The sequence below is a fragment of the Coregonus lavaretus genome (genome assembly GCF_964263955.1).
Source record: "Coregonus lavaretus genome assembly, chromosome: 18".
Lineage (NCBI taxonomy): Eukaryota > Metazoa > Chordata > Actinopteri > Salmoniformes > Salmonidae > Coregonus > Coregonus lavaretus.
This window is the reverse complement of record NC_140005.1, coordinates 8,601,074-8,616,462: the sequence shown is the minus strand read 5'-3', so window position 1 is coordinate 8,616,462 and position 15,389 is coordinate 8,601,074. Positions and strand designations below refer to the sequence as shown.

Here is a 15,389-nt window from a genome sequence, read left to right as displayed (position 1 = left end):
CATGAGTGATCTGAACACATGCCATAGATTGGTATAGATGAGATACTTTGAACATGAGTGATCTGAACACATGCCATAGATTGGTATAGATGAGATACTTTAAACCATGAGTGATCTGAACACATGCCATAGATTGGTATAGATGAGATACTTTGAACATGAGTGATCTGAACACATGCCATAGATTGGTATAGATGAGATACTTTAAACCATGAGTGATCTGAACACATGCCATAGATTGGCATAGATGAGATGCTTAGAACATGAGTGATCTGAACACATGCCATAGATTGGTATAGATTAGATACTTTGAACATGAGTGATCTGAACACATGCCATAGATTGGTATAGATGAGATACTTTGAACATGAGTGATCTGAACACATGCCATAGATTGGTATAGATGAGATACTTTGAACATGAGTGATCTGAACACATGCCATAGATTGGTATAGATGAGATACTTTAAACCATGAGTGATCTGAACACATGCCATAGATTGGTATAGATGAGATACTTTGAACATGAGTGATCTGAACACATGCCATAGATTGGTATAGATGAGATACTTTAAACCATGAGTGATCTGAACACATGCCATAGATTGGTATAGATGAGAAACTTTAAACCATGAGTGATCTGAACACATGCCATAGATTGGTATAGATGAGATACTTTAAAACATATTTGAGTAATCCCAGCAGCCCAGCTAACAATGGTTGGTTTAAATGTGACCCCGTTCCTCTGTCATTAGGAATCAGGGTGGAACCCTCAGTGGACCAGTATGGGTTGAAGGGGGGTTCAATATGTCTGGCTGTTGCAGAACCTGAGATTCTCAAAGGACTTCAATGGAAGACGGGCAGTGATGTAATAGTTAGTGATAAAGAGATTTCTCCTAAATATAAGGAGAAAGTGGATTATAACTCTGTCAACCATTCTCTGTGTATTAAGAATCTGCTGAACACAGACAGTAGAATTTACATGGGAAGTGCAATTAATCAGAGAGACTGGACTGATTCAACTACCACATACAGACTAAAGGTGCTTGGTGAGTTTTGTGAAGTTTTTGTGCTGGTAGTCGTCTTTTTGTTTATTCAATACAATTAAAGTATCTAGACCACTCATAGATGTATGGATCTCTTTCCCAACTCCATTGGTTCTTGTAGATCATGTTCCCAAACCAGTTATGGATGTCACGTCTCTCTTCAACACAAGTGTGGGACTCTGTGACGTCACAGTGAACTGTTCAATTAAAGATGGCTGGATGTTGTCTGTCTGTGGCGGGGGTCAGTGTACACGGTCACAACAGTTACTGTCTCTGTCTGGGGTCAACATCATCATCTCCAATGGCAACGGGACTATCCAATGCACCGGCAGCAACCACGTCAGCACACAGACCATCTCTCAACCCATGGAGGACATATGTAAGGTCCAATCTAGCATTCATTTGGAGATCTACCCGTGAGGTTAGAAGCTGAACCTCATGTTGATATTGTGTAGTCATTCTGTAATATCTCTGTCATTGTTTAATACTAAATGATGCGATATCAAATATTGTAAAAAATATATCCACAGGGAAAAGCACACACAGGATATCAAAGTTATATGTTTAGTATTTTTATTTATTTAGAGCCAACACATAAACACCCAATATGTTTATGTGTTGGCTCTATGTGTTAGGTCTTTTTTTAAATGAATTTCTCAATTTGACAAAAGCTCTGACGGAGGCCTTGAGGCCGATACGTAAAGCTTATTAAAGAGCAGTGACACAATCAGGAGCAGTGATACTATCAGGAGCAGTGATACTATCAGGAGCAGTGATACTATCAGGAGCAGTGTGCAGGCTTCTTCTTTTTTCTCCCATTGACCTTTTTTGGAATTAGCACCGCAAACATCTACTTGGAACAGCTGATTTAATCTTGGCTGCAAGGACTTTTGTTTGAACGATATGATACATAAACGGTACCTACCATAAAGTAATGTTGACTGTTGGAAACAATTAACATCACATTAGACCAAACGTGTCAGTGAAATATTGTATTTTTGGCTCTGAGAGGGTAACCCAGATTGTGTGTCCCAGGTATTGGTGAGAAGGACGGCAAAGCTTCAGCATTATCAGTCAGGACCATTGTGGCCAATACTGTTCGATCAGTGTTTGTTTATGTTGGATTGGCAGGCACCATAATGGGCATCATAAAGGTCAAAAGATGGATATCCTCAAAAGAAGTTGACTCAACTCAGGTACTTCCTGTGAAATGCATTTGACTTTTTATAAATATTTTATTTTAATTTAATTTTAAAAATTGTTTTACTTTGTAAGCTTTGTTGAATGAAGATTTGATGTAATTGTAATGTCTCATCTTTAGGAAGTCATCGTTGACACCTCAGTGAATGATTCAGCAGAGGTGAGGCCAGAACCACTTGGCCCTCCTGAGGTAGAAACACTTTACAGAAATATGCAGAAACCAGGACAGCAACAATAAATGGACTTCACCCAACTGACCAGCATTTTTTATTACAGACTGTAATATCATGGGACAAATATTGAACCCATATTTAATTTAGTATTATCTGCAGTGTTTCGCTTAAAGGGAGAGCCGTGTCGGGTCGACTTCCACAACAACTAAGAGCATTGAAGCATGAGGCTAAACTCTGCATGTTCTGATGTGAAGCACACCCTACACATGAACATATACTCTGTGAGTACAACGTCTTGCTTCTGTGGTTCATTCTGCCGGTCGTCGCAACGTCATATCGCTAAGTCTCAGTTTAATGCAACTTGTGTTTTGGAATGTTGAATATCACACTTTGGTTGTGTTTTTGGAATGTTGAATATCACACTTTTGTTGTGTTTTTGGAATTTTGAATGTCACACTTTTGTTGTTTTTCTGGAATGTTGAATGTCACACTTTTGTTGTTTTTCTGGAATGTTGAATGTCACACTTTTGTTGTGTTTTTGGAATGTTGAATGTCACACTTTTGTTGTGTTTTTGGAATGTTGAATGTCACACTTTTGTTGTTTTTCTGGAATGTTGAATGTCACACTTTTGTTGTGTTTTTGGAATTTTGAATGTCAAACTTTTTATGTTTCTTGTTTTCACACACAAAAAATGAATACATGATTAATTGAATCAATGAATTGAAATAAATGATTAATTGAGCCATCACTGTTCAGCCTCAAGTTTACACAGTCAATACAGTGCGCTGTGGAATTGCTCCACCACATCCTGTCTAAATAAAAATAGTATCTTTTTTTCTGAACTTGGCCTTGTGGTTAAGGCCGCTGCCTTGGCACATGTACATTTTCCCTGCCTGCGTTGGTACGAGTCCTGGCACCTACCAGGCCTCCTCTGTACCTCCTTCTCTCTGTCTCCCCTTCATTTGATATGTATCTCTGTCTTTGAAAAACAATCAAATACTCTGTAAAATACAGAAGGAGAGTCCAATAACAGAATAGTGCCTAGCAGCTGTGCCCACAGTAAAAGCTAAATAACTTGATCACTTTCAATGTACTTCTGCTACATAACATTCACAAAATATAAATATAGATGTGTCATTTCTCACTACTTACACAATAGTTTACAGAAACGTGAACACACACAAACATACTTACACAATGCAATTGATGTTATTCCCTATCTAGTACTTAATTCTAAAACTACATCTGCATCACAGTCTGGATGTGAACAGTAAGCCACAAGCTGCTCTCCCTCTGAAAAAATGTAAATGACTCAGAGGGTATTGCAACCCAGTATCACAGATTATTGTGAAATAGACACAAATTGCTTATTGGAAATTTGTGACAAGCACACGAAAAAGTATATTTTTCATGTGCAGTACACGATTTTGTATACAGTGCATTTCAAATCACAGATAAAGACAGTAGGTTACTTCAGACAGAAACGATAGGAGGGTGGATGGTGTAACGCGAACATCTAGCAACCCAAAGGTTATGTGTTCGAATCTCATCATGGATCATTTTAGCTAATTAGCGACTTTGCAACTACTTACTACCTTTGAGCTACAGTACCAGTCAAAAGTTTGGACACACCTACTCATTCCTGTTTTTTTTTTAACTTGTTTTTTAAAAACTATTTTCAACATTGTAGAATAATAGCGAAAACATCAAAACTATGAAATAACACATACGGAATCATGTTGTAAACAAAAAAGTGTTAAACAAATCAAAATATATTTTATTTTTGAGATTCTTCAAATAGCCACCCTTTGCGTTGATGACAGCTTTGCACACTCTTGGCATTCTCTCAACCAGCTTCATGAGGTAGTCACCTGAAATGGATTTCAATTAACAGGTGTGCGTTCTTAAAAGTTAATTTGTGGAATTCATTTCCTTCTTAATGCGTTTGAGCCAATCAGTTGTGTTGGGACAAGGTAGGAGGGGGTATACAGAAGATAGCCCTATTTGGTAAAAGACCAAGTCCATATTATGGCAAGAACAGCTCAAATAAGCAAAGAGAAACGACAGTCCATCATTACTTTAAGACATGAAGGTCAATCTATATGGAACATTTCAAGAACTTTGAAAGTTTCTTCAAGTTCAGTCGCAAAAACCATCAAGCACTGTCATGAAACTGGCTCTCATGAGGACCGCCACAGGAATGGAAGACCCAGAGTTACCTCTGCTGCAGAGGATAAGTTCATTAGAGGTACCATCCTCAGAAATTGCAGCCCAAATAAATGCTTCACAGAGTTCAAGTCACAGACACATCTCAACATCAACTGTTCAGAGGAGACTGCGTGAATCAGGCCTTCATGGTCGAATTGCTGCAAAGAAACCATTACTAAAGGACACCAATAAGAAGAAGAGACTTGCTTGGGCCAAGAAACACGAGCAATGGACATTAGACCGGTGGAAATATGTCCTTTGCTCTGGAGTCCAAATTGTCTTTGTGAGACGCGGTGTGGGTGAACGGATGATCTCCGCATATGTATTTCCCACCGTAAAGCATGGAGGAGGAGGTATTATGGTGTGGGGGTACTTTGCTGGTGACACTGTCTGTGATTTATTTAGAATTCAAGATACACCTAACCAGCATGGCTACCACCGCATTCTGCAGCGATACACCATCCCATCTGGTTTGGGCTTAGTGGGACTATCATTTGTTTTTCAACAGGACAATGACCCAACACACCTCCAAGCTGTGTAAGGGCTATTTTACCAAGAAGGAGAGTGATGGAGTGCTGCATCAGATGACCTGATCTCCACAATCCCCCGACCTCAACCCAATTTAGATGGTTTGGGATCAGTCGGACCGCAGAGTGAAGGAAAAATAGCCAACAAGTGCTCAGAATATGTGGGAACTCCTTCAAGACTGTTGGAAAAGCATTCCAGGTGAAGCTGGTTGAGAGAATACCAAGAGTGTGCAAAGCTTCAAGACATGGCATTAAATAACAATGGTGCCTTGAGGCTTGTCCCATAGAATTGCATTGCATGGGGTGTCTTGAGACATCTTGAGCCACAAGACATGTCACAAAACATGTCTTCAAAATGTTTCTGGAGTCATCTTAAGATGTCTTAAGACATGTCTTCAGAACAGCCGTGTCTTAAGACGTCTCAAGACACAGGTGAATGCTGGGTATGTACAGTCTGCATGACAACTTATGTAACGTGTTACTACATGCTACATAAGAGTCTACGTTCCAGATGTTATAACAAGGTGTTATGTCATTTACTAAGCTCTGTGCCACATTATTACATTTAATGGAATAATGGGTGGCATAACCATGTCATATGCCGTTATAGAGTGTGCACAGAAAACTTAAAGGTCGACTTCGGGCCAAAACACAAAAATAACGTATTTAAACTGTACAACTGATCAATGCACCATCATACTAGGTCATTTGATGCTTAAAAACAAAACATTGATTAATAAGATACTTGGCCACAGAAGTGTAATTTCTTGCTGAGCTCTACAGCTTATGCCCAAAAACAAATCCTGTGAAATGATGTCAACACACACTGGAGGAGTTACTGTCTAGCTACAAGTGGCTAGCTTAGCTAACAAACTAGCTACATCGGTTGTGGAGCACAAAACCAGAATGACAGGTCGATGAACCTCTAAAGGCACACTCCATTTCTCTTGGACCCCTTTTTTTTCTGTACATGCTTCCTTCTTTTTACTCTGTAATTTAGGTTAATATTGTGGAGTAACTACAATGTTGTTGATCCATCGTCCGTTTTCTCCTATCATAGCCATTTAACTCTGTAGCTGTTTAAAAGTCACCACTGGCCTCTTGAGGAAATTCCTGAGCGGTTTCCTTCCTCTCCGGCAACTGAGTTAGGAAGGACGCCTGTATCTTTGTAGTGACAGGGTGTATACACCAGCCAAAGTGTAATTAATAACTTCACCATGCTAAAAGGGATATTTAATGTCAGCTTGTCTTTACCCATCTTCCAATAGGTGCCCTTCTTTGCAAGGCATTGGAAAACCTCCCTGGTCTTTGTGGTTGAATCTGTGTTTGAAATTCACTGCATGACTGAGGGACGTTAAAGATTATTGTATGTTTGGGGTACAGAGATGAGGTAGTCATAAAAACATTATGTTAAACACTATTATTGCACACAGAGTCCATGCAATTTATTATGTGACTTGTTGAGCACATATTTACTCCTGGATTGATTTAGGCTTGCCATAAAAAAGGATTGAATACTTATTGACTCAAGACATTTCAGCTTTTAATTTTTTATTAATTTGTACATTTTCAAAATACACAATTCCACTTTGTCATTATGGATTGCTATGAATTGCAGCTTTAAATTACAGAGCATTTCTGTTCAAAACAATATTTTTGGGGAATACAATAAACATTTTGTTGAAAACTGGATCCTTGATGGAGTAGTGTGGATCCCTGTTAGCCAACCAGGCCCTGTTGTGCATCTAAGGGTATATTGTAGATGAATAATATTACATTGTATTGTATTGTACCCTCTAAACTTCTTCCACAGATCCCTCGGTCAAATTTGTTTCATCTGTTGTTGCTAGCAATATAATTTTTCGATCTGGCCACGGACCCCAGTTTGGGAACCACTGATCTAAAGCACTGGACCCCTCTTAGCCTACTGACATATTTTTGAACATGTGCTGACATCTAGTGGGTAAATCTGACTTTTTAAAGATTAATATTTATTTATTTTTACTGTTTTCACATAGATTCAATCACAACACAGTTCAGTGGTGGATGTATCACATAGTTATTTTAAACTTACATTTCATCACGATAAAAGGTTCAAAGGTCAGGTAAATTCATAGTCAACAGATACATTGAAATAGCAAGGTATGTTTACATCATTCACACTTCTTACAGGTTCTTTCAAGGCTGCACATTCAACAGGTCAACAGGTCATCAGGTCAACAGGTCAGCAGGTCATCAAAAGGAGAAAAATCAAGAAGGCCGAGATACAAAAATGATCTTACAAAAAATAGCAAGTTCAGGTTAATGTCTCATGAGCTTAGTGTAATTATCCCATCACAACCCACAATATAAGATGGTTTACTCCATTGTTGGTAAACAATGTAATTGCAAACAAACACTGATTAAATATAGTTCAAACTATCATTTCATCTCATGGATGTTCAGTCTTTGCATCCAGAAGTCTATACATTTTAGTGGTTACATTTCTCGAGCCCTATTCCTCATTTGTTTACCAAACAAGTGACGGGGTGACCGCCATAGAGATCCATTTCAGGATCCTCATCAGGGTGGAGGATTGAGCTCCCTGCCTACCTGCCTGCCCTTGGACCTGACCAGCACCTCCGACCAGCACCTCTGCTGACCATCTAGCTATGAGCTTCCAGATCCTCTAATGACCGCGACTGTCCATCTGCTGGAGGTTTCAGGAAACACTCAAATACACTTGATTTGGATGACCTAGCTACTGTTGTAGCCTATATTTCTTTTTAAATGACTTCTTGTTGTTTATTTTGCTTAACAAGCGCTTTGAGATTCTGTCTAATGAAAAGCACTATAAAAGTGTAATACATTATTATTATTATTATTAAATAGAACAATATCCTATCGTTCTAATCCTAATGCTATGGTGACTGCTATGTTGTTTTATGATTCCTAGATTGCCCCTTTCAAGTCCCAAAGAAGAATGAAGTATACGTTTATCATCTCTATGTAGCATGTTCCATAACTTGCTACATTTGCACACACTGTATATATATTTTCTGTTGTATTTTTGACTTTATGTTTTGTTTTACCCCACATGTAACTCTGTGTTGTTGTTTTTATCGCACTGCTTTGCTTTATCTTGGCCAGGTCGCAGTTGTAAATGAGAACTTGTTCTCAACTGGCTTACCTGGTTAAATAAAGGTGAAATAAATAAAAAATAAATAAAAAAAATCCAACAATACAGGGCATGGTAACTAATACACTATATATACAAAAGTATATGGACACCCCTTCAAATTAGTGGATTCAGCTATTTCAGCAACACCGTGACAGGTGTATAAAATTGAGCACACAGCCATGCAATCTTCATAGACAAACATTGGCAGTAGAATGGCCTTACTGAAGAGCTCAGTGACTTTCAACGTGGCACAGTCATAGGATACCAACTTTCCAACGAGTCAGTTCGTCAAATGTTTTGCCCTACTAGATCTGCCCCTGTCAACTGTAAGTGCTGTTATTGTGAAATGGAAATATCTAGGAGCAACAACTGCTCAGCAGCGAAGTGGTAGGTCACACAAGCTCACAGAACGAGTGGTGCAGCGTGTAGCACATAGAAATCATCTGTCCTCGGTTGCAACACTCACTACCAAGTTCCAAACTGCCTCTGGAAGCAACGTCAGCACAAGAACTGTTGGTCAGGGGCTTCATTAAATGGATTTCCATGGCCAAGCAGCCGCACACAAGCCTAAAATCACCATGCGCAATGCCAAGCATCAGCTGGAGTAGTGTAAAGCTTGCCGCCATTGGACTCTGGAGCAGTGGAAACGTGTTCTCTGGAGTGATGAATCACCCTTCACCATCTGGCAGTCCGACAGACAAATCTAGGTTTGGCGGTTGCCAAGTTATTATTATTTGTACATATTACTTCAACTTCCTCAACTAGCCGGTGCCCCCGCACATTGACTCTGCACCGGTACCCCCCTGTATATATAGCCTCCCTACTGTTATTTTATTTTACTTATGCTCTTTTTTTCTCAACACTTTTTTGTTGTAGTTTTATTTTACTTTTTTATTAAAAATAAATGCACTGTTGGTTAAGGGCTGTAAGTAAGCATTTCACTGTAATGTCTGCACCTGTTGTATTTGATTTGATGTGATTATTTGATTGTTGTCCACTGGGTGGTGCAACAGTCCCACAGATTCTATGTAATGTTTTGAACTGTATGATGTCACCTCAAGAGGTCCACCTGGTGGAGAGTGCTGTGGTTCTGGCCAGGAGAGTGCTGTGGTTCTGGCCTCTCTCCCTGGTGAAGTGTTCACTGAGTTGTAAACTCTTGGAACAATGTCCTGTTTGGAGATGAAACATTAGAACATTTAAATTATTCAAATGATCGTTCTTTAAAACTATTGATTTATATAATGCATAGATTAATTAATGAAAGAGCAGGTACCTCTTCTAGTGAATGTTGTTCTTTAGGGATTTTCCTTTTTCTGGCATGTATGATGTATCCAACACATAGTACAGCTAAGCTTAATAATACACCAATACCACTACCCACAATGGCTTTCCAATCCTCACCACTACCTGTTCACACACACACACACACACACACACACACACACACACACACAGATTAAGAAAAGTGTTCATAAGATAATAGTTTCATACAGGCAGAATTATTCCAATCTTAACTAGAGAAGAATTACAATCATGATATCAAAACTTTGGTCATATTTTATTTTTATGCCGATGAATTTAACTTTTATTCATATTATATTATTAGTAGGTTATTAAACAGTGATAGAGGTATGCAGTGAAGGTGGAGGCTAAATGGTACTTACAGTCCTCCATGGGTTGAGAGATGGTCTGTGTGCTGACGTGGTTGCTGGTGGTGCATTGGATAGTCCCGTTGCCATTGGAGATGATGATGTTGACCCCAGACAGAGACAGTAACTGTTGTGACCGTGTACACTGACCCCCGCCACAGACAGACAACATCCAGCCATCTTTAACTGAACAGTTCACTGTGACGTCACAGAGTCCCACACTTGTGTTGAAGAGAGACGTGACATCCATAACTGGTTTGGGAACATGATCTACAAGAACCAATGGAGTTGGGAAAGAGATCCCTACATCCATGAGTGGTCTAGAGACTATAATTGTATTAAATATACAAAAAGATGACTACCAGCACAAAAACTTGATTAGGCCTACATGCATTATTGAACCTAATCAGACACATTAAATGTACGGCAAAATTACCAGAACTGAAACCTTAGAAAACTCACCCTGCACTAATAGTCTATATGTAGTAGTTGATTCATTCCATTTTTTCCGGTAGTTTGCCTTGTAAATTCCACTGTCTGTGTTCAACAGATTCTTAATGCACAGAGAATGGTTTGCGTTGTTATAGTCCACCTTCTCCTTGTATTTAGGAGAGATCTCTTTGACTCCAACTATTACATCACTGTTCCTCATCCATTTAAGTCCTTTGATCATCTCAGGAGGTTCTGGAACAGCCAGACATATTGAACCCCCCTTCAACCCATACTGGTCCACTGAAGGTTCCCCCCTGATTCCTAATGAGAGAGGACAAAGATCACATTTAGCATTTCACTGACAGTCATTTGACATTAATGTACAACTTGAGTCAGTAAGTCATTTGCTGCCTAAACTCAAAACTTTTCCAATTACCCGTGTTATGTGCACAAAGTATTATTTCTAGAGTAAATGTCCAAAATCAAAAGTGAGTCCTCCACACAATATAATTAATATAATGAATAGGTTACCTGTGGTGATACCTAGCCATAGAAGAAGAAACCCAAGTATTTTCATATTTCTTTTGAAATTGAGAGACTAACTCTTCTGTCAAAGTTGTCGCCTAATGATGCAATTTTAAACTCCTACTCAGTGGAAGTGGAAGTTTTTCACCAGATCTTTTCGGGAGGCTCCACCTCTACAGCTGGGCATAGATTTCATTGGATGGTGCCTACACTGCATAACGCCCTGCAATGAATACTCCAATCATCAGCCTGAATACTCGTTAGAACCCGCCCCTGTGTCATGTAAAAAATATTCCCAAACCTGAAATAGTGCCCAATCGTATTGTATTGTGACGTCATACGTGTACAATTTCTCACAGCGTGAAACTGTTCCCAGTTCAATAATTCATTGCACGTTTTACACCGCGCACGCAGGGCTAGCTAGTTGGTGGCTGAAGGTGGAGGAAAAACGATGTCTAACAGACAGCTGTGGGATAAGGAGACGTATACTTGGATGGCGGAGGAGGAATGGAAGGAAAAAGAGCGGCAGAGGAGGTCTAAGAGAGAGAGGGAGGAAGATTGTAAGCTTGAGTCGGGGGGGAAATGGCGGGGAAAAGCGAGAAGGTTTGGTAAAGAAGAATGGTAGGAAATGTAAGCAAAGTGAGCTGAAGACAGGAGGAGAAATGGAAGTGAATGAGGGTGAAGTATCGGAGGTGGTAGGTGTGGTGAAGTACTCGGAGCCAGAGGCTGGCACAGAGGGTCAGGATAAAAATGAGTCTGTGACAGTAGGAGTGACGTTTTTGGAAAAAGTGGACCCTTGCCTTTTGTGGTTTCAAGATGGGTGAAAAAAGCGTTGGATATAGTGGAATCGGTGAGGGTAACAAGAAGTTGTCTAGTGATAATTGTTTGTGTTTCTGTTGGTCAGAGGGAGAAGGAGCTCAGAGTTAAACAAATGGGGGAGAGTAGTAGATTTGTACCAGTACATAGGGATAGGCCAACAAGTGATATATGTTTCAGTAAGATTGGATTTTTAGCGTTTATAGCAATGGTTATTAATTGTACTGCAGTGATGGAACGTAAGTCGAAGAAAATTGAGGTTGCGGTGGCAGCTGCAGAGAGGTATTTGGGTGTGCGAGACTTCACATCAGAAGAGTTACAGGGAGTGTTAAGTGGTGATGTCCCATCATTTCAGGTTGAGGGCATGAGGTAGGAATGAATATATTTAAATAGTGAAGAAGGGTGGTGTTAATTATTAATAATACTTTTGAATTTGTGAGTGTAGTGTTAGATGGTAGGGTATTTCTTTATTTTATTTTTCAAGCAAAATATAAGGGAGTTGTACTCCAGTCTAGTAGGTGGCGGTAATGCAACAAATTGGATGCCAACCGCCATTAAACCTAATTGAAGCACGCAACTCTTTTTGTGGATGGCTGAGCTCGTCTCTATTTTTACCCTCCTTTGACGTGAACTTGAAAAAACTGTTCAGCGTCGCTAGCAGCATACAGCAGCACGTTCGATTGTGGGTCAAGATTTCAGCATAGCGAATTTGTATGAATATTAAATGAGCTAAGCAAATTGTATGAATATTAAATGAGCAAATGGTGTAATCCATTCTCCATTTCATGAATTTATTTACACGTAAATAGTAATATGCGCTAAACCAGGGTTCTTCAATTCCGGTCCTGGAGGGCCGAAACACCTCTGTTTTTCATCCTCTCCTTCTAATCAGGGGCTAATTCAGACATGGGACACCAGGTGAGTGATATTAACTACCAGGTAGAAATGAAAAACAGAAGTGTTTCGGCCCTCCAGGACCGGAATTGAAGAACCCTGCTCTAAACCGCTCCGGGGACAAACAAACTCTGCTGCCTTGTTTACAATCGTCCACATGGCTGGGAGAACCTATTCAAGTAAAGTTAAGTAAATGCATTTCGAAAATGAAAAAAACCCCGATATATTATTAGCTAACTAGCTACAGTGCAGGCTAACTCAAATTAGCTGCTAACGTAACGTTAGCTAGCTAGCTATCTAGCCAACTTGACATACTGTATAGCTAGCTAGCTAAGTGAATTAAATACCACCAGCTACCTAACTTTATTAGCTAGCTATCTTGATTGTTGGTGAACACATAATTAACCAATTATATTTACTACGACATGATGTAATTATCATTGTAAAAAACAAACTCCAAATGCATTTGTAGGTAACGTTAGCTAGCTAACTGCCATGGAGGAGGGTGAACGGATAGCAGCCGCAACTGTCAAAGTGAGAGAGTAGGGTGTTCTGGATAGGGCAGGTACTTTTGTATAGTTCCAGTCCATAGAAGTGAGGACGGAGATAATAGTAACGTAATATTCAGTGCTGTGTAATTTGAGTATAATGAAGTCAGTTTCTTGTGAGGTTTTCTGTCCTCAGATACAGAGATCTGTGAAAGCTTGTCTGCAGATGAAGAGGTCCCAATGAAGAGCAGTGGTTCTCAGTCCTGGTCCTGGGGACTCAAAGGGGTGCACATTGTTGTTTTTTGCCTTAGTGCTACACAGCTGTTTTAAAATGATCAACTCATCATCAAGCTTCAAGTTATATTTATGTATTCATTTGTGATGCTATCCTTGATATGGTCCTGCTGTTGTCACATGCTACACATGCATCTATCTATCCAATGTTATCATGATTTGTTATTAGGGATATTATACTTTAGTAATCCACAATGACCTGGTAATGTAAAAGTCTAATAATGACATTATCTTCCATATTCCTACAGATACCTTGTAACTGGAGATTCCTTTAAAACGATTGCCTACAGTTACTGCAAGGTTGGGTGACCAGGGCCATCTGGGACTGCCTCCTGGGTGGAATTCAGGCGTGTGAAGGCTACCTGTGTCCTGCATAACTTCATGGACCAGGAGGGAACCTGCAGCTCGCCGCCATGTGCCAGAGGAGAGGTCTGCTGCTCTGCAGGATGTTTCAAGGATGGGGGCCAACAACGCAGCGCGGGAGGTAATCCGTGTGCGGGAGATCTTTCCCTCCTACTTCTTTCGAAGAGGGTGCAGTTCCCTGACAACACCATAGACTACACTATGCACAACCAAAGGCTCTTTTAAGAGCCATCCACATGGCAATAAGAGTATTCTTCCATTTACTTAGCTATGTCAACTGTAGTTATTCAATTCCCAGTTTCTTTCCCTTTGATTTCTACTTCTCAGGTGAGGATGCTGTTCAGGTAAGGGTGATATAACCCACACACTCGTGTATCAATCTGGTTGATGGATTGTCATGTGCAGTAAGCAGGCTCAGGTGTATAACTGTGGCTCCTTCCACCTTCAAAGAATAGGCAAGAGGACCAACCATGGCGAATAGTAAGACACTTCATTATTTCTATTTATATAACTACGCTATATTGTTTGTCCTCGTGTGTCTGCATGTTTTTCAGTATAAAGTACTCTGCAGCCACTTAGTGTGGACACCAGGTGAGGCACAGAGATTCCTGTTGAACACTGTCTCTTTAACTACCTTATTTTCTCCATAACAGTCTCTCTCCTTCACTTCATCCGTCTTCTCCCTAAATCCTCTAGGTTATATCAGCTGTGTCGGTGAACCCCTCCCGCATCTGAACTGGCTACATATAGGGCACAGCATGATCAGAGGTGAGAGGTCACTTGTTCGGGTCAACAGGAAGTATTATTAAAGAGATGCTTTACATTGAAATACAGATAGAGATGTAGTAGTCCCAGAGTTAATGATTCAGGGTGAATTTTGCATTTCACCTCCTGATGATTATGATGACGGACAGTGTTAGAATAAAGGAACACAAGGCTTAATCATGCTGTCTCTCGTCTGCAGGTGTGTTTTGATGTGAAAGAGGATGCCAACCCCCAGTCCTGTCATCGCCACCTCAACCGCTCTTGGGCCAACTGGGGGTCCAAGGCTGGTTAAGAGACATTTATTTAATTGTGATGAATTGAGAGAATATTAAGTTTAGTAGCACTGTAATTCATTAATCATATGCTGTCTTCCCTGCTCCTCCATTCTTACCGCTTTCCCTTTCTGTCTTTTACACTCGTTCTCACACCAATCTACCCACCTCCTCTTTCTTCCTCTGTTTTTATAATGCACACCAGATGTGCACTGAAGTACAGATTGAACCATAGTCCCCGTGCCCAAGAACTCTAAGATAACCTGCCTAAATGACTACCGACCCGTAGCACTGACGTCTGTAGCCATGAAGTGCTTTGAAAGACTGGTCATGGCTCACATCAACAGCATAATCCCAGAAACCCTAGACCCACTCCAATTTGCATACCGCCCCAACAGATCCACAGATGATGCAATCTCTATCGCACTCCACACTGCCCTTTCCCACCTGGACAAGAGGAACACCTACGTGAGAATAATGCTATTCATTGACTACAGCTCAGCATTCAACACCATAGTGCCCTCTAAGCTCATCACTAAGCTAAGGACCCTGGGACTAAACACCTCCCTCTGCAACT

The 15,389-nt window shown here is 40.2% G+C and overlaps 1 protein-coding gene and 1 long non-coding RNA gene across 2 annotated transcripts; one reads left to right on the top strand and one right to left on the bottom strand.

Annotated features, from left to right (window-relative positions):
* Positions 1-9,076: 9,076 nt before the first annotated feature.
* LOC311145433 (uncharacterized protein) lies at positions 9,077-11,000 on the bottom strand. The gene is made up of 5 exons (XM_084181670.1): positions 10,927-11,000; positions 10,426-10,716; positions 9,979-10,233; positions 9,588-9,721; positions 9,077-9,483 (listed from the first exon to the last, which is right to left on the bottom strand). The coding sequence occupies exons 1-5, from the start codon at positions 10,970-10,972 to the stop codon at positions 9,253-9,255; spliced, it is 957 nt and encodes a 318-aa protein (XP_084037796.1). The 5' UTR covers positions 10,973-11,000; the 3' UTR covers positions 9,077-9,252.
* Positions 11,001-12,475: 1,475 nt separating this feature from the next.
* On the top strand, positions 12,476-15,079 carry LOC311145245. The gene is made up of 3 exons (XR_014614580.1): positions 12,476-14,255; positions 14,472-14,543; positions 14,740-15,079. It is a non-coding gene; the product is annotated as an uncharacterized lncRNA (long non-coding RNA).
* Positions 15,080-15,389: the final 310 nt, after the last annotated feature.